General features: G+C 36.9%; 1 protein-coding gene across 2 annotated transcripts in view; it reads right to left on the reverse strand.

Annotated features, from left to right (window-relative positions):
• The window catches only part of LOC127428902 (retinoblastoma-associated protein-like), a 52,444-nt gene extending 28,044 nt beyond the window's left edge, over positions 1–24,400 (reverse strand). Inside the window, exons 1-18 of one of the 2 annotated variants that reach the window (XM_051677571.1) lie at positions 24,126–24,400; positions 20,265–20,385; positions 20,069–20,178; positions 18,520–18,654; positions 16,544–16,618; positions 13,633–13,671; positions 13,470–13,519; positions 13,139–13,249; positions 8,198–8,340; positions 7,872–7,949; positions 6,833–6,942; positions 6,672–6,749; positions 5,986–6,073; positions 5,738–5,854; positions 4,401–4,457; positions 4,272–4,303; positions 4,081–4,157; positions 3,687–3,913 (exon numbers count right to left, since the gene is read on the reverse strand). In XM_051677571.1, coding sequence (XP_051533531.1) covers positions 3,687–3,913; positions 4,081–4,157; positions 4,272–4,303; positions 4,401–4,457; positions 5,738–5,854; positions 5,986–6,073; positions 6,672–6,749; positions 6,833–6,942; positions 7,872–7,949; positions 8,198–8,340; positions 13,139–13,249; positions 13,470–13,519; positions 13,633–13,671; positions 16,544–16,618; positions 18,520–18,654; positions 20,069–20,178; positions 20,265–20,385; positions 24,126–24,235 — 1,758 coding nt within the window. In that variant the 5' untranslated portion in view covers positions 24,236–24,400. The remainder of the gene's footprint in view (positions 1–3,686; positions 3,914–4,080; positions 4,158–4,271; positions 4,304–4,400; positions 4,458–5,737; positions 5,855–5,985; positions 6,074–6,671; positions 6,750–6,832; positions 6,943–7,871; positions 7,950–8,197; positions 8,341–13,138; positions 13,250–13,469; positions 13,520–13,632; positions 13,672–16,543; positions 16,619–18,519; positions 18,655–20,068; positions 20,179–20,264; positions 20,386–24,125) is intronic. The other variant, XM_051677572.1, reaches the window with a different exon arrangement.
• Positions 24,401–25,756: the final 1,356 nt, after the last annotated feature.

The raw sequence follows: 25,756 nt of genomic DNA on the forward strand, positions 1-25,756 counted from the left end.
TTTGACATTGTCTGAACAGCCTACTCATGGGGTTGCCTTGTCTAATAGCTTACAACAAATTCAATACTTAAACACTGGTAAATTGTAACGATAGAGATATCTATTAACTTTTCTTTTTTCTTTTTTTTCTTTTTTCTTTTAAGTAGCAAGCACCTTGCGATAATTTTTTTAATTGAAAGTTATTCTAATCTTCAGATGTGATTTATGACAATTAAAAAAAAAAAAAAAACATTTCAAGAATTTGAAAGCTTATTTTTTTTTTCTTAAAAGTACACTTTTCTTAAAAGTAACTTTTGTCTTTGTGTCATCTTGAACTTACACTGACACCTAATGGCTTGGATGCAGCATCATTTAAAATCAATAGTTTTCAGTTTCAGATGCCATTGTAGAAATGTAGTACTCACAGACAGACATGATTAATTTAATCAATGAGTGAAAGTGTCAAGAAACAGGACAATTACTGAGATTAAGAGAGTAGAATTTGGCTTAAGAAGTTTTTCCAGGAATACAAAATATTTGTAACTTTTTCCTAAGTTAGAAATTAAGAAGAAAATGGTAGTTAAGAATGTTTCGTGGATCTGGCCCCTGGTTCCTAAACGATTATTTTAGTACTTTTAAATCTTGAGGAAGCACAAAATATATTATACCATATAATATAATTTTGTTTATATATATATATATATATATATTAAAAACACAAATGCAAAACAAAGACAATACTACTTTTTTAGGGCTGAAGGATTAATCAAAATAAAATCGAAATTGCAATAGGAAGTAGTATGATTATCAAACCACAAAGGCTGTGATTTAATTAAATAAATAAAAAAATAGTGTGCACGCGCTGGCCAATAGTCTTCTGTTCTCTGTAGTGTATTGCCGTCAAAATAAAGGCCTGCATAGCTATGCCGCACAGGTTAAGAAAATCTTACATAAATATGGTACTGTTTTATAATAATAATTGTTGTTGTTGTTAACGTTATACAAAAATATATTTCCATATTTTTTTCTTAACTTAATTAAAACATATTAAGTTCCAAAAATGATGATGAAAAGTGGGCTGAGACCCAATCACAAAGTGGACAAAAACAGGTACACAGTGAACAAATACAAAGTGAAGTTGAAGTAAATCAGTTTTCCCTCTCTATTTTCACTGTATTTTTTCATTTATTTAGTCTGGTTCTTTTTAAGAGGACTCAAGTGTGAACACCCTTTCTTGAAGAGTATTTCTACTGGTAGTAGAGCATGTTTGCCCATGACTTAATATTGGTCAAAAGGGAACACTTACTAGTTTTTTGTTGTTGTTTTTTTTCAACAACAACAACAACAACAACAACAACAAAAAAAAACATTTCAATTAGATTTTTGCCAAATCATTCAGCTCTACAACTTTTGGTTCTTTAAAGTACTATTTATTACAATAAAGCTCTTTTCTAAATGTGTATCATTAACAACATGCTATATAAACAACCAGTCAGTAATTACACTGATAAGAACCTTAATTACACATAACACAGCAACGTTTTATTTTTATTTTCAGTCTGTAACCATTTAGTGTGTCAGATGTTAATTCAGTAACTGCACTGACTGATTGAGTGAGGAAGAGACTGGTGGGTTTTAGACTCATTTGTGAGTAATTTTGACAGATTTATTAAAAGAAGCAGGCTCATCAGTCATTGGTTAATGAATCAGACTACACTGGTTGTGATGTGTGTTGTTGTGTGCACAGCGAGGACAATGCAATAAAAAGACGTGTTGTTTTCTCCCCCATTGTGTTATTTCGCAGTACTCACCATTTCTCTCTTTTAATTTAAGTCAGATCAACGTGTTTCCTTTTGCCATGGTGATTTAGAAGTGACAAAAGAAAATTTCAGAGAATATAAGTACGGTGTTCTGTCCACATTGGTGGAACAACACAGACGCTCAAGTATGAACTATTGGAAAAGAAAAGCAGAATCGTTCAGCTCCAGTCTTTTTTACCTTTTTTTTTTTTTTTTTTTTTTTAAACCATTTCTTGATTTCCAACCCTACACACAAATATTGAAAAATCACAGGCAGACAGAAAACTTAATTGCTATAATTATGGTGCTGCTTTATTATATAAAAGTTAGTATTGGTATAATAGTAAAGCTATTGTCTCTTTAACTACAGATAGGATCCGCAATTAGATCTGGACCACAACATTTTTATTGATGCAATCAAAAAGCAGAATTGCCCAGACAGGAAGTGGTCATGGATTTTAGGAACAGGACATACATCTCCATTCAACCCAACTGCACAGTGGACACCAGCTATCGCTTCATATACTACAAGATCTCCTACAGCCTGATTTTCATATTTGGCGTAGTCGGCAATGCCCTTGCACTGCGACATTTCTGCCGCATGCCTCGAACCATCACCAGTACTGCCGTCTACATGGCCAACCTAGCTGCTGCGGATATCTTCTTTGTGATCTCCCTCCCTCTGCGCATCTATTATTACCATAAAAATGCCACCAACTCCAACCGCACGAGTGATTGGTCTCCAGGAAGTGCTTTCTGCCAAGTGACATTCACCTTAAAGTATATTAGTCTATATGGAGGAATCTTCTTCCTGGTGTGTATCGGGGTGGACCGATACTTTGCAGTGGTCCACCCTCTACTGCAATACCCGAGGAGGGTCCGTACGGCCCGCATGGTCAGTGCTGGGATCTGGTGTCTGGTCCTAACCCTTAGCTTGACTCTGCCCTTCCTGCGGTCAGCTGCATCCCAACAACACCAGCCTTGCCTCCTGGATCCTTCTTCCAGACGACACCATACTATAATCCTAGCAGCTCTCTGCTTGGTCCAAATTGCCTACTTATTCCCTGCACTGCTGCTGCTGCTCAGCTACTGCAGTATACTCCGTGTGCTCTGCAGACTGCCGCGTCGCAGGAAAATCCGTCACCGACGCACACTTACAGTCATCTACTGGGTCCTGGGCATTTTCTTTCTCTGCTTTACGCCTTATCACCTCAACCTACTGGGTTACACACTCACACAGGTGGGGCTTGTGCAATGCTGCGGCCTGGCTCAAGTCACTAAAGCACTGCATCCTGTAGTGCTCTCGCTGGCAAGTGCCAATTGCTGTCTCAACCCCCTCATTTACTATTTCTCCAGCAGCCTGGTGCACTAAGAGAGCACTACTGATGTTTGCTCAATAACGTCACTGACTGGGTACTTGGTGTAGGAATGTGCAAAATGACATATTTTCAAAAAACAAAACAAATCGACTACACAGTGGGTTGCCTGAATTACTAGTTGACTAAACATTCTTAAGGACACCCTGTTTATTTAGGCCCATTTCGGGTTCACTTTACCTTGATTGGATGCATTTCTTAGGGGCCGTTTACATAAGCCACGTCCTTGCTGTTAAAACAAAATCTAAATGGAATGTTCTGGAATGAAGCCGAATGCAGCGTTCAAGACACGTTTAAAAGTTGGACTATTTTAACTTGCATATTGGTACTGAACAACAACAACAAAAAAAAGCACAGATGACATTTCAAGCTGTGAAGAACTGTGCATTTCATTACTGGACTAAAGGAAATAGCAGTGTTTGCTAAACAGGTGTTTTAATGAGTGAATGTATAACACAATCCACATAAATGTTATGTCGAGCATATGCATATTCCTGGACACTGTCATGGATTTGATCTAAACTTTACTCACCCCTCTCCATGCAAGACTTTCCATGATGACATGTTCACAGTGCTCCAAGTGCTTCATCATGTCATGTTTCAGGGTGGGCTCAGCTTTAATGAAGCTCTCTATCACCTTGTAGAAGTCAAAAGCATGTAACTGGAAGACATCCAAGATCCAGGGGAAGCACAGATCAGTTTCTATGGAATCACTGGCTCCACAGCCTCGGCCAAAGCCCCCATTCTTTAGGGAGTTTCCTAGAACAGGAAATTACACATGCCATTAAAGTCCACAAAGAAAATGGCCAGACATCTGTGTTATAAATGCTATATAAATCGACAGAAAAAGTGTCAGTATGCATAACATGAGTGTATAACATGCAAATATAAAGTATGCTCAAAATACAAGACAAACTTCTACTTACCAACATAAGTTGCCAAAACAACTTCTAGGGCACATGCCAGCAAAGAGGTATGAAATGCTGCATTGTTGAGAAGTTTACTAAAATAGAAGGAACATGATGCATTACTTTATAACAAAAACAAAGGTGATTTAACAGCAATGATCTGATAAGTGACAACTTTTGATTTGATAAGATATTTATCCTGGATTTACCTGAAGTTCTGCACAGATAATCTCTTTTCCTCCTAAAAACAACATATAGGTGACCACCAGAGAGGATGTACAAGTGACAATATGAATGTAAACATGTTAAATGTACTTCAAAGTTTCATCAAAGCTTACCGATTTAAGCATGGACTCCATGACTTTGTAGTAGAGTTGGACACCAAGATTAAAGCGCTGCAACCCATAAATACAGTTCGTCATGTTTTTGTACAAAAGATACAATTTTGGAGGCTTGCACACTTAGAAGGCCAATAAATTTGTATGGGAGACCTGCAATGTGAGGTTGGCAATTGCAGCACTAGTAAGGAAATATAAATTGTATAAACTGACTTTTTCATATTGTTATTAAACATAATTGGATTAAATTATCTGTCTTAAAGGGATAGTTCACCCAAAAATGAAAATTCTCTCATCATTTACTCATCCTTATGCATTCCCAGATGTGTATGACTTTCTTACTACTGCTGAACACAAACAAAGATTTTTTTTAGGAGAAGATTTCAGCTCTGTAGATCCAAACAATGCAAGTGAATGGGTACTAAAATTTTGAAGCTCCAAAAAGCACATAAAGGCCACATAAATGTAATTCTTAAGACACCAGTGGTTAAATGTTTATCTTCAGAAGCCATATGACAGGTGTGGGTCAGAAACAGATCAATATTAAAGTCCTTTTTTACTATATTTCTCTTCCCTGGCCAGTAGGTGGCAAATGCACAACGAATGCGAAATTGCCAAAAGAAGAATGTGAAAGTGAAAGTGGAGATTTATAGTAAAAAAAAAAGGGCTTAAATATTGATCTGTTTCTCACCCACACATATCATATTGCTTCTGAAGAAATAGATTTAACCACTGGAGTCGTATGGATTACTTTTAAGCTGCCTTTATGTGATTTTTGGACTTTCAAAATTTGGTGCCCATTCACTTGCATTGAGAGGACCAACAGAGGTGAGATATTCTTCTAAAAATCTTCCGATTGTGCTCAGAAGATAGAAAGTCATACACATCTGGGATCACAGGAGGGTGAGTAAATGATGAGAAAACTGTTTGGTTTTTGTTTTATTTCCTCCTCTTTTCTCCCCATTTTGGAATGCCCAATTCCCAATGCGCTTCAAGTCCTCGTGGTGGCGTATTGATTTAGTATCAAGGAGAAAATTATTTAGTATCAGAAAATATTAAAGCAGTAATTTTATTCCTTTGAAGTGTGCACTTATTTGAGATAAAGTGGGTTATTATCATTATTTAGAAAGTGTTACAATTGCCCCCAGTTAGTGATACACTCGGATTATCAAATATAATCCGGTAATAAATCAAATATTTAGTGTAATGTAACACATTAATGTAATCAATGTAAACACATTAATGGTCTATTACATTTCTGCAAAAAAATGTAAAAAAGCAAGCACAATTTTTGGGTCTCCCCTACTCTAATCTAGGATTTTATTTGTTGGCAATACCTTTCTGCCCAGCCCCTCACATCGCTGGCCCACAGCCTGTGCAAACCTCTGGCTGAAGACCTGACTCAGCTCCTCAACCCTCTTTGTTATCTCTTCTGAAGGGTCAACTGTGCAGTTCTGACAAAGCAACATTAAATTATTCACTTATATGATATTTCAAAACAACCAAATGACTAAGAAACACTTCAACATCAGACTGGTTATTCCATCTATTGGAAAAAACTGAACATCCTTGTTCAGGGAAATACCTTAAAATAGACTTGGAGATTGCTTGAGGGCTGGTCGCTTGTGGAGTTCAGTTCAACCCTGAGCTGCTGTATGGAATTCATTGCAGCTCTGCAAAAAAAAACAAAACAAAAAAGTGAAGAAGTGGGGGAAATGACAAATAACATGGTTTTAAATTGGGCAGTCGACACATTAAGAAGAGTTACGTATTTGCTCAAACACAAATCATTATTTGAAAATATCCATCAGTGTAAGGTGTGTAGAGTTTCAGAAAAGAAGCAGAACCCAAAATATGTTTTGAGCTTTAGGGTCCACATGAAAACATCAAAAGCAAATCTCTGAAGGGTTTCCATCATGTAAGCTGAGGCATAAGGTGATGCCACATTAGTATGAATAGGATTAAGGGTGGGCAATATAAAGGTTGAAATCAGTTAATCACAGCATTGTTTTTATCAGGGCATTAGCTTAAATTCAGGGTGGCAGGAGGAAAATGTAATTGGTGTTTAACTTTTGGCATGTTGTTTCATTTCACATTGTAACTTATGTTATCAAATACAATTTTGGAGGATATCATAACAGATATTTCCACTTATATCGCCCACCCGTTCATTTGAGATAACTCGTTCTATAATCAGTACAGCAGTCTGTGTTCCTGTTGATATACAGGGTAAAAATTTATGTTTTGGGTACTAATGGAACATATTTATACCTGATTGGGGTCTGTGGGACTGGAATTATGACGTCCTCACCACAGTGATTCTTTCTTGGAGTCATTTCCACCTTTGTCCTACAAGCAAATTAATTATTGACATTTAGGAAAATGTAGTTATGAGTGTGACGAATTGATTGTAATTGGCACATCATACTCACACTTCTGTTTTGCTTGGTGAAAGCGTCTCATCATCAACTAAGAACAACCTGGCATCAAAGTCCTTGTTTTTGTGGTACAGCTCTTCATATTGTTTGGAAAGTGTTTCCATCTGTAAGAAAAAAAGGAGGGCACAAGCATTGCTATTATTCAGACTGAGGATGAAAGATTATTTGAAGATAAATATGTATTGCATTGCTGTTATTTTATTGCCAATTCAGATACAGCTGAACCTGCAATAACATTTCTAATTAGCACCATGCAAACATAAGATTCATAAAAACTGTGGATATAGTCCAACCCCCTAACAACTGCTATGAAGCACAATATAGGGCGGTCCAAATTCATTGTGTGCTAACTGGCGCTGACTCACAACAATTATTATCTTTGTGTATTTTTCAATGTACAGTGCAAAATTGGCCTTTGAATTTATTTTCTACGGTAGGCAACACCTAATGGGAATTTTATTACTTTAAACAGCCTGTTGCTCTCCGTGGCACAAAACATTGCACAGTAATACATGGCATCTGAGCAGCTGACAGAATTTATTAGTCAGTCTGCAATTTGTCATTAAAAAAAAAAAAAAACATGCGAGCAGAGACAACATTATGATATGATCACCATTTTAACATTAAAGAAGGAATATTTATAACACAGAAAAAATTAAAGGAATAGTTCACCCAAAAATTTCAGTCTGTTTCTCAGCAAAAGCTATGGTATACCTTCAGAAGATTTTGAATAAAGTGTGCGAGTCATATAAACCACTTATTAGTTACTTTCTTGGTGCATTTGTATTCTTTTTAAAGTTTGAAAGCCCAATTCCCCATTCATTGGAACTGTATTGAAAAGAGCAATCAGCAGACTCTCTTCATAATTTCTCCTTTTGTGTTACACAGGGAAAAAAAGTAACAACATAAGGGTGTGTAAATGACAGGATTTTCATTTTTGGCTTAACTATTTCTTTTAGCACACATATGGCAAAACAACACAGTCTAAGCAGAAGCAGCTTTTGTTAATTGTCATTTATGGCACATTACACACCGGAGGAATCTCTTGGAGTCCTAACAAACCCACAGAGTCCAGGAATGCACAGAAAGTAGTCTGGTACATGTTTCTCACCTGTAACAGAAAATAAAGTGATCTCTGGATGACTGGAAGAAAGAAAACAAAATCTTCACCATACATGTGATGAGCTACCTTTTCATGCATGATCATTCAAACAAGTTTTCCAGTCAAGAGCACCGTCTGGGTTTTATGCAACTATGTTTTCAAAGACTTGCTTATGTAACAAGGTCTAATTTCTAGATGCAAGCTGCGTATGAAACCTAGCATTGGATGATAGGATTGTGGGTGAACGGAGTGCCAACCTCATCCACATTGCAGTCGCCCTCCTTGCAAAGTGTCTCCAATAACTGCATGTTCATCTCTGGGGGACGAGGTTTGGCTTTGCTCTGATTACGTCTGGATGTCCTGGTCAGAGGACTCAGGGTTGATGAACTAACAGCTGACTCTGGAATGAAGACAGAAAAATACTTTATGATAACCAGAAGGTTGTAGGTTTGAACGTTGCAATGTGCAATCCTTGAGATATCACTATTATGTCCTTGAGAAAAAAAATGTCAGGTAAACTGTCCTTATAAATTAAGATGTGGCTTTTCTTTGATGGCATCACAGATGGAAGTATGGTAGCATATCTTCTTGACACTCACAGGTCAGAATTCGCAGCGGAATGTGAAATTTCTTCACATGTCCTTGCATTTCTGGTCTTCTGTGTTTGGATGCGTTTGAATGGATGTGAAAGGTGTGCGAAGTATTAATGTAACTGCTGCTTAAATCCATAAAGGTCCATAAAAGTTCTGCAGGTACCTAATTATACAAAATATTATTTTTCTAAATATTCTATATTTCTAAGGCCACATCTACATTTTCAGTTTTCTAATGTCACTGTTTTTCAAATTATGTGGTAATGGAGAGCATTTTCGAAACACACCATTTTCGGTAGAGGAAAACGCTGTTCTAGTGTGGATGAGAGGCATAAACATTGTGAAATTAATGTGTTTTCAAATGAAAACATATTAATGTGGACGTGACCTTAATGTGGATAATTTGTTCTATAGATTTATAATTAAAAAAAATACACACACACACATATATATATACATACATACATACATACATACATACATACATATATATATATATAACACACACACAGTTGTGCTCAAAAGTGTGCATACCCTGGCGGAAACTGTGAAATTTTGGCACTGATTTTGAAAATATGACTGATCATGCAAAAAAACCTGTCTTTTATTTAAGGATAGTGATCATATGAAGCCATTTATCATCACATAGTTTTTTTGGCTCCTTTTTAAATCATAATGATAACAGAAATCACCCAAATAGCCCTGATCACAAGTTTACATACGCTTGAATGTTTGGCCTTGTTACAGACACACAAGTTGACACACACAGGTTTAAATGGCAATTAAAGGTTAATTTCCCACACCTGTGGCTTTTTAAATTGCAATTAGTGCCCGTGTATAAATAGTCAATGCGTTTGTTAGCGCTCACGTGGATGCACTGAGCAGGCTAGATACTGAGCCATGGGGAGCAGAAAAGAACTGTCAAAAGCGTAACAAGGTAATGGAACTTTATAAAGATGGAAAAGGATATAAAAAGATATCCAAAGCCTTGAAAATGCCAGTCAGTACTGTTCAATCACTTATTAAGAAGTGCAAAATTTGGAGATCTCTTGATACCAAGCCAAGGTCAAGTAGACCAAGAAAGATTTCAGCCACAACTGCCAGAAGAATTGTTCGGGATACAAAGAAATTCCACAGGTAACCTCAGGAGAAATACAGGCTGCTCTGGAAAAAGACGGTGTGGTTGTTTCAAGGAGCACAATACGACGATACTTGAACAAAAATTAGCTGCATGGTCGAGTTGCCAGAAAGAAGCCTTTACTGCCCCAATGCCACAAAAAAGCCCGGTTACAATACGCCCGACAACACCTTGACACGCCTCACAGCTTTTGGCACACTGTAATTTGGAGTGGCGAGACCAAAATAGAGCTTTATGGTCACAACCATAAGCGCTATGTTTGGAGAGGGGTCAACAAGGCCTATAGTGAAAAGAATACCATCCCCACTGTGAAGCATGGTGGTGGCTCACTGATGTTTTGGGGGTGTGTGAGCTCTAAAGGCACGGGAAATCTTGTGAAAATTGATGGCAAGATGAATGCAGCATGTTATCAGAAAATACTGGCAAACAATTTGCATTCTTCTGCATGAATGCTGCGCATGGGACGTTCTTGGACTTTCCAGCATGACAATGACCCTAAGCACAAGGCCAAGTTGACCTTCCAGTGGTTACAGCAGAAAAAGGTGAAGGTTCTGGAGTGGCCATCACATTCTCCTGACCTTAATATCATCAAGCCACTCTGGGGAGATCTCAAACGTGTGGTTCATGCAAGACGACCAAAGACTTTACATGACCTGGAGGCATTTTGCCAAGACGAATGGGCAGCTATACCACCTGCATGAATTTGGGGCCTCATAGACAACTATTACAAAAGACTGCACGCTGTCATTGATGCTAAAAGGGGCAATACACAGTATTAAGAACTAAGGGTATGCAGACTTTTGAACAGGGGTCATTTCATTTTTTTCTTTGTTGCCATGTTTTGTTTTATGATTGTGCCATTCTGTTATAACCTACAGTTGAATATGAATCCCATAAGAAATACATTTGTTTTGCCTGTTCACTTGTTTTCTTTAAAAATGGTACATATATTACCAATTCTCCAAGGGTATGCAAACTTTTGAGCACAACTGTATAGTCAAGAAACAATCTCTTATTTCATCTTGAGATGATTTGTTTGCTTTAAAGAATATAAAAATAGGAATACACCAATATGAAAATGGCCAATATCGATTTTAACAAAAAACTATATGCCGATAATGATACTGATACCAATATTTTGCCACTTTATTTTGTCATCAGATCACTGTTTTACAAAGCAATGCTTAATGTACAAAGAGGTACAAAAGCTTTTTTACCATTCTAACAATAAATAGTTTACATTGAACATTGGATCTGTTAAACACATGACATGCCATAATTTTAAGAGAGAGCCACAGTGAAAGATAAATACAAGATATAAAGATAAAAAGGACACAAAAATGACTAAATATGATAACATGATGATTGATATGAAAAAATAAAAGGTTAATTTTGTACTTCTAAAACATTTTTGCACTTCAGTTTATGCAGTTTAAAACAGCCTTTTCAGGTTTAGTAATCACGCAACGCCAAATTGCGATTTCAATCTTAATACAATACAAGCATTAATGGATATCAAACCGATATATCAGAAGTCAAAATTTGCAGGTTTCAAAACGTTTTGGATGGTTTCCCTCATCAGGTATCCTATAGGTAAGTGCAGTTTGCACAACTGTCACATCCGTTTATGGTGTTTTTCCACATTAATGTAACAAGAAAGAATACAAATTAAATATTACATGTTCTTAGGAGTGCCAAACCTTCTATATATTGCGGTTAATATTATTTCTGGAGTTTTAACGAAGTGTGTTACTAATTAATTATACATTTATAAAATTATAAATCCAAATTTTTGTTTTGGAAAAGGTTGCTCTAAATAGATTCCGTTATTCTACTAAATTTTAAAAGAGATTAGTGCCTGACCAAAATATCGGTCGGCCAATATTATATATCGGTATCGGCGTATATTTTACCGATATGCGCCGATATGAAAACTTTTCTTCAGAACATATAATGCAGAAAACAATGCTTTAGAATTGGTGTCATAGCGTAGTTTGTCCAGCAGAGCGTGCTCCAACTCCACTGTTTACAGAGCTGAGCTGAAGGTGGCTCTGCAGACAGGGCAGAGTTGAGCGGTGTGTTGGTAAGTTAACTAGTTTGTGAAATACATACTAGAAACTTAATAAACAATGACCCCATCATTTTCCCTTTTCAATATAACTAATATAACATTAATCTTGTCCCTTACAACCATGTCACTCATGTCTGTTTGCTGTTAGCCAGCTATAGTTTGTCAGTGCATTAAGTAATGTAGCAGATTGAAAGGTAAACATCAAAGAATCTTTTTGTGTCTGTTGAGTGTTGATTTCACGCTATGTTGTTACCTAGTTGGAGAGACAAAATGCTGGAAAGTAAAATAAACAACATCCGTCTTTTACTCTCCATGACAACGAGCTTATAGCTAACTAGCTAATCACGTCACTTTGTTCATTGTTGTCAGCTGAGTGGAAGCTAATGTGTAAATATGTATTCACCAAACTGTTTTGTTCAGGATTCACAGTTTGGTACCCCCTTCAACTGAACAATTCCAGTAGTTGCATTTATAAAATTTAATATTTAGAAGTCTGGTTTTCCACCATTGAAAGTTTCCCCTGAACTTGTATAGCAGAATACGGTGTAACACCACTGCTTATCTGTTTATCTTGACTCGGCAGTATTAATCTAGTCAGCATTTGACTGATACTAAACAATACTGATGTTTATTTAGCTATTTATTTTATTTTTATTTATTCTTTATTTAAACGGTCAGCATCTGACTGATACTAAACAATACTGATGTTTATTTAGCTATTTGTTTTATTTTTATTTATTCTTTATTTTAATGGTCAGCATTTGACTGATACTAAACAATACTGATGTTTATTTAGCTATTTATTTTATTTTTATTTATTCTTTATTTAAACGGTCAGCATTTGACTGATACTAAACAATACTGATGTTTATTTAGCTATTTGTTTTATTTTTATTTATTCTTTATTTAAATGGTCAGCAGTTGACATACTAAACATACAGTACTGATGTTTATTAATCTATTTATTGTATTTTTATTTATTCTTTATTTTCTCAGTGTTCATTTCAAGAATTTGTTGACAATGTATAATAATAGTCAAATATTCTTTGTTAAAAATATTTAAGAAAGCAGCCTTCTGAATACTTTTGCATAGTCATATTGGTGCAAAAAATCCACATAGAAAAGGTCTGTTTTCATTCCAACTCAAAAATTAAATATATCGGCCACCATATCGGTAATCGGTGAATTTTCCCTCTCTAAAATCGGTCGGGCTCTAAAAGAGATCCCTCTTATCATTAAAGATGATGACAATCTGTATATGCTCATTGCTGAAGGTTTCTCATCAACTTTTGTAATGATGTGATGTCACTGACAATATATTCCCTTACTGACTGGAATGGCATTTGAAATATTTGTCCCGGATGTCTCTGAACATAGGAATTTGATCAATACTTACTGTAAGGCGACTGAAGTACAGAAGGCATGCAGCGCTTGGTGAAGAACTCTAGCACACACAGCAGTAGCTGGAAGGCTATCACCAGGTCATCCTCCATCTGCAGAACCACTCCTGTATAGGGAAGAAGACAGAAAAATAAGTAACAAGATCCAGGGATGTGTATACACTATCCACAGCACATATAATCTGGACAGAGGAGATGGAAAAACCCCACTCGTTCTGACATACACATACACAAAAGGCAGAAACACCATTTTAATAAAATTATATACACAATATGCAATTAATGCACTGGAATCCTGATCATCAGGTTTATTTTTGTTATAATAACCTTTGGCCAAAAGGAACATGGTCCAGCTGCTTTCCAAAAGCTCTTTTCTCCTAGGAGGAATGAGGTTGGACAATAAGGTCATTGATATTTAAGGAAACAACTTTAGAATTGCATGCTGGTAACAAAATCTTAAAGCAGAATGCAAAAGGTAATTTCTACTCACTTAGCTTTGTCAGGCTCTGCAAAGATTTTTTCACACGTCCTGAAAGATTAAAGATAGACTATGTTAATCTCAGCATCTCCACACCTCAGATGAACAACATTTGAAGAGGCATTTATACAGATAGCATGTACTGTACTTTACATAAATCATAAAAAACAAAAAAGTAAACAAACTGAAACACACTCAATGAGGCACTTATCGACCATAACGAACACACAGTGTTGTGAAGACTTAATTTGTGATGCTTTAAAGCAGCTGGCACGCAGCACTACCCTGCAGTTTGATCAGAGGCTTATACAAGACCACCAGAAGAAGAACCTACAAGGTTATTCTGATCTAGACTATGTTCTCCATCTAGTAACCACCAAATACAGAAGAACAGGCTGAGCTGAAGCTACAGTTGAAGTCAGAGGTTTACATATACTTGGGTTGAAGTCATTAAAACTAATTTTTTAACCTCTCCACATATTTCATATTAGCAAACTATAAGTTTTGGCAAGTTGTTTAAGACATCTACTTTGTGCATGACAAGTAATTTAATTTCCAACAATTGCTTATAGACAGATTGTTTCACTTTTAAATGACTATTTCCAAATTCCAGTGGGTCAGAAGTTACACCAAGTTAACTGTGCCTAGAAAACTCCAGAAAATGATGTCAAGCCTAATTTAGCTTCTGCTAGGCTAACTGGAGTCAATTGGAGGTGTACCTGTGGATGTATTTTAAGGCCTACCTTCAAACTCAGTGCCTCTTTGCTTGACATCATGGGAAAATCAAAAGAAATCAGCCAAGACCTCAGAAACAAATTCCAGTTCATTCTGATTCATCCTTGGGAGCTTTCCAAATGTCTGAAGGTACTACGTTCATCTGTACAAACAATAGTACATGAGTATAAACACCATGGGACCACGCAGCCATCATACCACTCAGGAAGGAGACGCATTCTGTCTCCTACAGATGAACGTAGTTTGGTGCAAAAAGTGCAAATCAATTCCAGAACAACAGCAAAGGACCTTGTGAAGATGCTGGAGGAAACAGGTAGACAAGTATCTACATCCACAGTAAAATGAGTCCTATATCGACATAACCTGAAAAGCTGCTCAACAAGGAAGAAGCCACTGCTCCAAAACCGTACATGGGGACAAAGATCTTACTTTTTGAAGAAATATCCTCTGGTCTGATGAAACAAAAATGTTACTGTTTAACCATAATGACCATCGTTATGTTTGAAGGAAAAAGTTGAGGCTTGCAAGTCGAAGAACACCATCCCAACCGTGAAGCATGAGGGTGGCAGCATCATGTTGTGAGGGTGCTTTGCTGCAGGAGGGACTGGTGCAACTTCACAAAATAGATGGCATCATGAGGAAGGAAAATTATGTGGATATACTGAAGCAACATCTCAAGACATCAGCCAGGAAGTTAAAGCACGGTCACAAATAAGTCTTCCAAATGGACAATGACTCCAAGCATACCTCCAAAGATGTGGCAAAATGGATTAAGGACAACAAAGTCAAGGTATTGGAGTGGCCATCACAAAGCCCTGACCTCAATCCGACAGAAAATTTGGAGGCAGAACTGAAAAAGTTTGCGAGAGCAAGGAGGCCTACTTATTGTGAGAAGCATGTGGAAGGATACCCAAAAATTTGACCCAAGTTAAGGCAATGCTACCAAATACTAACAAAGTGTATGTAAACTTCTGACCCACTGGGTATGTGATGAAAGAAATAAAAGCTGAAATAAATCATTCTCTCTACTATTATTCTGAAATGTCACATTCTTAAAATAAAGTAGTGATCCTAAATGACCTAAAACAGGGAATGTTTTCTACGATTAAATGTCAAGAACTGTGAAAAACTGAGTTTAAATGTATTTGGCTAAGGTGTATGTAAACTTCTGACTTCAACTGTAGCTGGATCTCAATCAAAGCAGACTAGCTGGTAACCCACAGAGCAGCTCTTTCCTATATTGAATGCTGCTGCCACCTTTAGGAGAGGAAAAGAAACAATTCCAGTACAACAAGGTTCTTACCATTCAAATGGACAGAAATTATCTATCTTTTACCATTATAATGTAGAACATACAATACAATGGACCCGCAGACTGTGATGACATGTACATTTTTAACATTATACAACGATTAGCCACAACATTAAAACCACCTGCTTAATATTGCGTAGGTCCCAAATGTGCCGCAAAAACAGCGCCAGTTCTTCTCACCACAATTGTACAGAGTGGTTATCTGAGTTACCGTAGACTCTGTCAGTTTGAACCAGTCTGGCCATTCTCTGTTGACCTCTCTCATCAACTAGGCATTTCCATCTGCAGAACTGCTGCTGACTGGATGTTTTTTGTTTCTGGCACTATTCTGAGTAAATTCTAGAGACTGTTGTGTGTGAAAATCCCAGGAGATCAGCAGTTACAGAAATACTCAAACCAGCCTGTCTGGCACCAACCATGCGATTATCTAATAAGCCAATCGTGTGGCAGCAGTGCAGTAATGTGATAAAACCATGCAGATACAGATCAGGACCTTCAGTTAATGTTCACATCAGAATGGGGGAAAAAATTTGATCTCAGTGATTTGGAGCATGGCATGATTGTTGGTGCCAAAAGGGCTGGTTTGAGTATTTCTGTAACTGCTGATCTCCTGGGATTTTCACGATTCAATCAGCTGTAAGTAAAGTGACATCTCTGACAGAACAAAGTCACTCCCCCTGTATCTCTCGCTCCAAATTAAAGCAGCCTTCTTAGGGAAATTTATATATTTCATGAATTTATATAATAATATTTTAGATATTATTTGACCTGTAAATTAAGATATTATAAGATGGTTTATTTGAGAGATCAGGGAACCTTTTGAGCAGCACAAATTTTTTTTAATTTAGTTTCTATGCATTTCTTTACATACTATACCTGTATGCAGTGTGTGATACTGAAAACCTCGGAAAAATACTGTTTGCAGAAGTGTTCGTAAGGTGATTCTCATACCTTAAAGACAAATTTATTGTATGATGAGTCTTTTCACATGAACAAATATACTAGTTAAATTTATATTGTAGACACACAAAGTGACATGGCTTGCACTTATTATGATATTAGGCTTTCAATTTAAATGAATAAAATAGCTTTTACATTTTAGATAAATATACAGATTTTTATGCTTTTACAATTAATAAACCTATCTAAATTAAACTACACATTATATTCAGTTTTATATATATATATATATATATATATATATATATATATATATATATATATATATATATATATATATATATATATATATATATATATATATATATATATTGCGGCAGCAGCTGTGTTTCTTCATGCTATGTAAATGTTAATTTTTTTTATATTTTCATAATGATCTTTAGCGGAGACGTAAATCTCGATGAATGTCTCGCGAGAAGTAAATCGCGCCGACTCTCTCAAAGCTTCACCCATTGGCTGTTTGTGGCAAACATCATTCAATCATGTGCACGAGCTTCAGGGTTAACCACGAACTCGTGATCAAAGTCCGAGTTGACAGAGAATGTTTGTAGCGAGCTTCTTGAGATCGCTGAACCTGAATCAGGTTCTCAACGTGAAACTTTTCAACTAGTTTGTTCAACTAGCTTCGTGAAACAAGCCACAAGACTAAAGCTGAGCAAAAAGAGAGAGAAAGATATTTCAAATATTTAAAGTATTATTTTTATTGTCATTTATTCGTTTTTAAAGCCTTTAAGGAAGTCCCGTAAAAGTTCAATATGACTGAATGACTTCTTAAGGTTTATGAAGCATATGTACACTTATGACATAAGTTTGACAATTTGAAATAATCGTCACAATTGTGAAAGCCCTAAAACAGACAATTAATCTCATAATCGTGAGAGCCCTAAAACATACAATTAATCGTCATAATCGCAGTTCTTTGTTTGAAAATAAATCGTCAGCCAAATTTCGTAATCGTGACAGCCCTTGATATCAATGAACACAAATAACGAATCAAGGACCTGAAATATCGATTTAATACATCAAAAGATGACTGTATCAGCACAGCCTGTAACACATGCAGATACTGTGGAAAAAACATTGTATATTTAACCTTGTAAAAATATTCCTTGTAGAAAATTATGTTCAGACTATGAGTAACACAACAGGCTGTTTCCTCATCTCAGGCGCGACGTGAGGTGAGTCACACATTCCGTCAATAAGAAAATGCAAGCGAATATATAAGGAAGTGCTGAGTGAAGGACAAACACACCCTGAGGCATGCCCAAGCAACGCCTGATTAGTAAGCTATCAGCCCTTCACTGTGGGGAGTTCACAAACCAACTTTACACATCCATCAGACAAGTTGCTGTTACTGTAGCATTCCTAGTAAAACTGTTCTTCTGGATCTCATTTAGTTAGCGAGGGATAGTTTACCTCAAAATGAAAGTCACAATTTTGTCACCCTCAAGTCATTCCAAACCAATATGATTTTCTTTCTTCTGTGGAACACAAAAAGAGAAATGATGAAGAATGTGTTCACAACTAAGCAGCAGTGACCAGGAGGCGCCAAGCTCCAAAAGGACATAAAAAAGCACCCTATAAGTAATCTATATGAATCATGTACACTATCATATGGCTTCAGAACACTTGAAACATAGCACAGAAGTCCTGTGGACTACTTTTATGATGCTTTTTTTTTTTTTTGGAGTATTATGGGAAAGAGCTGTGTAAATATTCTGTTTTGTGCTCCACAGAACAAAAAGTCACACGAGTTTGGAACAACATGGGGGTTGAGTAAATAATCACAATTTTCATTTTTGGGTGAACTATTCTTTTAAATAATTAAACCTGAACGTCTGATGTTTTCCTTTACGATACTCTCCAAAATCTAATTTAAACGGCACACTTACTTGACAAATCTTTGGTAAATGGCCACGGTCACATCATATTTCTTTTCCAGTCTTGTCACAGCAATGTCCACTTTAGGGCTTATTGTGTCCACGTTTACATCCATCTTCCTCACAAGGCTGCTGAACTGCTTCACACTGCAGAAACATTGCAGTTTAATGTATCGTACCTGCACTGCTAACACATTAAAGTCATTCAAACTAGGGCTGGGAGATAAAAGGATCTCAATATTTAACACGATAAAATAATACCCGATAGCAATGATAAACTTTTGAGTAATTTTCAATATTTAGCCTGTGTTCTACATCTAGACGATCAAGTGCATGTTGCTAAAAACACAAGCAGTTCGGCTATCTCAGACTGTATGAAGTTGTTAACGTTAGCTGCCTTGCTCACGATTAGGCTACACCGGCCACTGCAGTCCGACTCCAGGTCCGGACCCTGAATTGATTCCATCTGGAACGCAAGACATCATGATGACGGTTGCGCTCTCTCATCGACTCTAGTGAGCAGCGCAATAAAACAACAGTGCTGTGTACACCAGATCTGATCTTTCTGCGCTGTATTCATGAATATTTTTCTCAAGCACTGAACACATTTCATTTAGGCCCTGTCCCGCTCTATATGCGTTGCCTCTTTTCCCCTCATGCAAGCAGACATGAGCCTTTAGACCATAAAGTTTATTCCTTCTAAATTTAGCTTTATTAATCAGCATGTCACAAGCCTTTAATAATAAACAAATAGACTGCTGTTCTAATTTTGTGAAATTAATCAGATGTCATCATCATGGCATGGATGACAAGGAAAGACAATAAAATTACTCAATTGTAGCCTAGTCTTTCTCACTTTAATGAAAATATAAAAATGGCCCATTCAGACCTTTACATTTTCTAAATTTTCTCTCAAGGGATACCCCCGAACCCCCATGCAGATTCAACATTCACAAGGGCTTCTATGCCCCCCATCCTTGCTGTCTGAATGTAATGAAATATAAAAATAATTTGAATGTACAAATTACATGCTGTCATTATGCTTCAAAACTAACAGATGCTCTATTAACATTCATATACAACTGCACTTGATTGATAAACTCTATAAAATATTTTCATATTTTGGTAGAAGATCCCCTCAGACACCACTGCTTTGGCTGTCTCTGGGCCCCAGTGCAGTTTTGTATAAACTAGTTTGACTGTATAGCATTTTTTTTCTTCTTCTGCCAACTTGGAAATTCAAAAGAAATGTGCAATGTGCAAATGTGAATGTATATCATGATATAGACATCAAACGATATGAAAAAGAATATTGTGAAAATATTTTTGGCCATATCGCCCAGCCCTAAATCAAACTATTGGACCAAACCATTTTAAGTGGATCACCTCTACGTGTTGTGATAACATGACATATTAGCACTCTTGTAATTAGCTGTTGATATATACTGTGTTTAGAGTGCCGTCAAACGATAGCCCTTCCAGACTGAAAAATGTACTTTGCTGATACTAGAGAGGAAAATTCAGGAATACTTCATGACACTTGTTCATTTGATACACATACCTCAGACCAACCACTTTCTGGAATTCAGTGAAGGTGAGACTGGTGCCATCACGCTCTATGCCTGCAATAAACAAACAAGCTCCCCACAGCTGTCTGTTTGAATACGGCATCTGTCAAAGAAGGATATTGTAATTACACATTTATAAAAGCAGAACACTAGAGTGGATAGAACTGCAGATATCAGAGGAAAACGTACATTTGCCTTGTCCATGGCCTTGATCTCCTTCTCCCAAATTCTCCAAGCGTGATCACAGGTTGCATTGGTCACCTGGAGCTCCTCACAAAGAGACACAAATGCAGACTCCTTGTCCTTGTGTCTGGTAAAACAACACACACTGTAAACCCTAAAGCTGTCGTTACTGAAAATATCAAGTTGTCAAATGAAGTATTACTTCAGTGGTGGTGGCATAGTGGACTAAAGCACTGAACTGGTAAGCAAAAGGTTGTTGGTTCAATTCCCACAGCCACCACCATTGTGTCCTTGAGCAAGGCACTTAACTCCAGGTTGCTCCAGGGGGATTGTCCCTGTAATAAGGGCACTGTAAGTCGCTTTGGATAAAAGCGTCTGCCAAATGCATAAATGTAAATGTACTTGAAATGTCAGGTTTTGGGCTCATAGCTCAAATATTTAAGTTCACTGAATTTATTTATCTTAAAAATCCATAGACTTAAGATTTTAAGTGTTAAAAACTCAAACTTTTGAGTTCAAATTTGAGGCTATGGGGAATACCCATAATACTTTGTGCTTGAATTGTTCAATTATATTTCCTTGGTCATAGGGAAGTTTTTGGGGCAATTAAATATTTGTAATTAAGAATATAGAGGTTTCAGCTCTTTTGTAGTATTATTTATGTTGTCTTGTTGCAAACATTTGTTTCATGTTATGTCACCATTTGGGTGATCAGTGTCCCATTTGGTCAAGCTGGACCCTGTTGACTAATTCTCTATCTGCATGTGCAGTTAAAGTGCAGGTATGTATGAATTTCTTTGGAGAATTAAGCTTATTTAATGACTGACCTAGAATCAGTTATGATCTTCATTTGAGCTGTGCTATTGTTTGATCTAAAACTGAATCAATTAAATTAAAATTATTAACAAAATTAGAAACAACAATATTTAAATAGCAAATCTGAGTTAAGTCTACTTGCATCTAGTTAACTTAACCTAAATAGTTAAAGGTGCACTCAGTAACTTTTGTCTTCATCTTGGACTGACACTGACACCTAGCGGCTTGGATGCAGCATAATTTAAATTCATTCGTTTTCCACCCCTGGAGTCGCAAGTTCGAATCCAGGGTGTGCTGAGTGACTCCAGCCAGGTCTCCTAAGCAACCAAATTGGCCCGGTTGCTAGGGAGGGTAGAGTCACATGGGGTAACCTCCTCGTGGTCATGATTAGTGGTTCTCGCTCTCGGTGGGGTGCGTGATAAGTTGTACGTGGATCACGGAGAGTAGCATGAGCCTCCACATGCTGGGAGTCTCCACAGTGTCATGCACAGTGAGCCACATGATAAAATGCAAGGATTGACGGACTCAGAAGCGGAGGCAACTGAGACTTGTCCTCTGCCACCCGGACTGAGGTGAGTAACCACACCACCATGAGGACCTACTAAGTAGTAGGAATTGGGCATTCCAAATTGCGAGAAAAGGGGATACATTTTTTTTTAAATAAATTAAAAAAAAAGTTAATAAAAAATTAGTTTTCAGTTTCAGATGCCATTGTAGAAATTTAGTATTCACGGTCAGCCATAATCAATGAGTGAAAGTGTCAAATAACAGGACAATTACTGAGATTGAGTAGTAACAAAGTAGTACTGTAATCCAGATTTTAGCTTTTTTTAAAGAAAAGGAGGGATGAGTCCAAATTAATATTTGTGGTAATCAATATTATGCTACAAATGCTGTCGATTGAGCTCAACTTGTATTGAACCCGAAATATTCTTTTAAGTTCATTCTATATGAACAAGTTAATTTTTCATTATTAAAACTTAATTACATACATTCTTGAGACGCCATTACTCAATTCAATTGAGGGAACAAGTTTACTCAAACAAATGAGCAGTTAACTTATTAGTGTTTTTCAGTGTTGAAAGACATGAGTAAACACATGGTGATGGGATTTTAACACTATTCCAGGGTCATCCCCATACTGGTGCCACTGATTACACAATCGTGTTTATAAACTTTAACTGCTGTCAGCTGTTCAGCAACCATGTGAACCCTCATATTATAAGCAGAAAACGTACTTTACTGGTTGGTGAGGCTCGCCTTGACAAGTTGACCACCGATGTTGATATATATAGAGAAAGGTGGTCGATGGCAGATATATACATAATACAATTTAATGACAGCAAATGAAATTCAGAAAATTAAATGGACACTTATTTTACTCAATTCACTCAAAATACTTGAAAACAAAAAATTTACATTATCCACTGATAAAGCTGTCAATAAATTTTGAAGCTAACAGGCATATTAAATGACAATAATCTGAAAATGACCGAATATATGCTAACTTTCTCCAGCTCAATGAATCACAATCTGAAGTGGTAGTGTTTGGCCCCCCTATCCGGCCAAACAATTAATTAAACATCTTGGCCCTCATTCCACTAATTTAATTACTCAGGCGAGAAATCTGGGTGTTATTTTTGATTCCAATCTAAAATTTGACAAGCAAATTAATTTGGTGGTAAAAGGGGGCTTTTTCCAAATTAGGGCCATCGCAAAAATTAAACCGTTTCTGTCATTCACGGAACTGGAGACTGTTATTCATGCTTTTATTTCATCCAGATTGGATTATTGTAATTCATTGTATTTGGGGCTTTCAAATGCTTCATTATCATATTTACAGTTAGTGCAAAATACAGCAGCTATACTCCTAACTGGGAAGCAAATTAGTATTTTTCCTGTGATGGCCTCTTTGCACTGGCTTCCAATTAAATATTGAGTTCAATTTAAGGTGCTCATAACTGTTTTTAAGGGTCTGCATGGGCTTGCACCTGATTACATTTCTGACCTTCTCCATCAAAATCAAACCGCTAGACCATTAAGGTCTTCACAGAGTCTGCTTTTGAGTGTCCGTTTGAAATCTAAAGGTGATCGTGCCTTCTCTGTTGAGGCCCTTCACCTTTGGAATAGTCTGCCTCTCCACATTAGATCCCGTGGCACAATTCAGTCTTCTAAAATGTAGTTTAAAACTCATCTTTTTACTATTGCCTGTGACTGTACCTAGTTGTACTGTCATTATATTTTGGTTTGTGTATGTGCTTGAATATGGCTGTATTTTCATTCTGAGTCTTTTGATTCTAAATTGAGTTAAAGACTCATCTTTTCTCTATTGTCTTTGTATTTATATTTTGGCTTATGTTTTTATTGTGTATGTGTTTAAATGTGGCTGTATTTTAAAATGTTCTATTGAAAAGCACTTTGGTCAACATGTGTTGTTTTAAATGTGCTATAGTAATAAATGTGATTGATTGAATTAATCAGTCTGGCTCGATATATATTGGTCAGTTATACTTACGACAAGTTCTTGCATTATACCCATAGTTTAACCGTGGTAGTTATGGTAAGACTATAGAAACCACAGGTAAAACAAAATACGGCTCATTATTACCATGGTATGATAATTGGTACTACAGTTCCTATAAAACAAGCTATAGCATGTTTTATAAAAAATAAAAAAAATAAAAACCTGAAGCAATAATTACAACTGTCATTGTTGTGATTCAATTACTGCCCTCACAGATTGTGTAGTGTGAATCTGGAACATTCCACCAACAAAGTGTCACTATACTATAAAACATGGTACATACTTATAAGGGAACAACTAGTGATTTAATTTAGAAGTTTTCTGAGGTATAATGCCCACTCTAGTTTTAGCGATACAGGCATCACAACAGACGTCACGACATTGATGGTCTACAGAGCCAAAAGAACAGATTACGTTCACTGGCTTCCTGCTCTACGACAAAACAGAGTCTGCACGGATCTTTCATGACAGTTTATAAGATGACAGTGGAAGAATATTTCAGAGACAGTTGGTCGGTGTGCTCTCACCTCTCAGGGGTCAGCACTGTGTTGTCGCTGCTGTCCGGTGAACCGCTCTTCATGTTCCCCTTTAACTCCTTCATCTGTGGTGTTCCGCTGCTGCGCTTCTTTGGCGGCATGTCGATGGTTTCGTAATGATGAAGAACGCTTTCACTGACAGCACAGCGAGCGATCACAAAAACAGGTTTTGTTTTGATGTTGTGGTTAACGGTTGGATGTCGGAGCCTGAGATTCCTTGTTTGTGTCGGCAACTCTCTACTATTTCCTCAACTACCAAAACGCGGGAAAATTGATCGACGTAACATCCTTCAAAGGCGCGTCACTTCCGGCATTTTTTTAGCCGGAGACACAAATACTGTGGCTGTGTCTCGTTTGGAAGGCTGCGTGCTTGGTAGGACGCGTCCTTTCAAGGCTGCAGTATACCGAGTGTCCTTTAAACAAGTCTCCTTTAAACGAGACGGCCTTCGTAGGACAAACGGAACGGAACGGAACGTAACATGGTTGCTATGACAGCACGCCACTCTTTAACAACCGCGAGCGCTTTGAGTGAGAAGGGAACAAATTCCCTTTGGAAGCGAATGCATGAGGTACATTTTAGGAGAGTTATAATGATGTAAAGAGAAAAGAAGATAGATTTTACAGGTGAAATTTTGGTCTAATACTTTATTTTAATTATAAATTAATATAATTATACATATTATATACTCTGCACCCATCTACTGAGGTACTTCAATTTGGGAATTAACATTCCTTGCGTTTGAACATCATATTTACGGGCAAATTGGCGTCATTTTTTCTAGATATTTCCGTTGAAGCAAAGAATTGTGAGTTGTGAGTGCCCACGAAGGATACACCTCATGCATCCTCCGAATTCCCCTGAAAGAATGTCGCATTCGAAGTGTCCTACTCGCTTTTATGAAACGAGACAGTCTTGATGACGTATGTGGCCGAGAAATGCGACCTCCGGAGGACGCATCCTTCCAAACGAGACAGCCAAGGCAAGACAACACATGTCTGGAGAGACACAATGTATCCAAAACATACTTTTTAACTGTTGTGTTATATTTCAAGACATAATTAATGCATACAGTGAAGACATATTGATGTAAATGTAGTGACTGTAGTTAAGTAAATAGGATGGAGTGTGAGCCCTGTTGAAAACAAACAAAAAAACATAAATAGTAATTAAAAAAAACAAAAACATAAAGAAAAAAAGCTTTGCTGGTTTCACCAAAATTGAAAATTCTCTCATCATTTACTCACCCTCATGCAATACAAGATGTGTATGACTTTCTTCTACTGAACACAAAAGAAGATTTTTAGAAAAAAATATCTAAGCTCTGTAGGTCCTTACAGTGCAAGTGAATGGGTACCAAACTTTTGAAGCTCCAAAAGAACATAAAGGCAGCATAAAAGTAATCCATAAGACTCCGGTGATTAAATCCATTGCTGTGTCTGAAACTGGATACTGTCACAGTATGTACTGTATTTGAAGAAGGAAGTACGTTCTTTTAGGTATGCATTTGAGTAGTATGAATAGAATTCGGATATACTTCATCCGGGGACGTTGGCATCGTGACTCGTGACCCGAATATATAACGTAGATTTTGTTAAGCAAGCACCATTCAAGCACAAGGAAC

This window comes from Myxocyprinus asiaticus, chromosome 38, assembly GCF_019703515.2.
Source record: "Myxocyprinus asiaticus isolate MX2 ecotype Aquarium Trade chromosome 38, UBuf_Myxa_2, whole genome shotgun sequence".
Taxonomy (NCBI): domain Eukaryota; kingdom Metazoa; phylum Chordata; class Actinopteri; order Cypriniformes; family Catostomidae; genus Myxocyprinus; species Myxocyprinus asiaticus.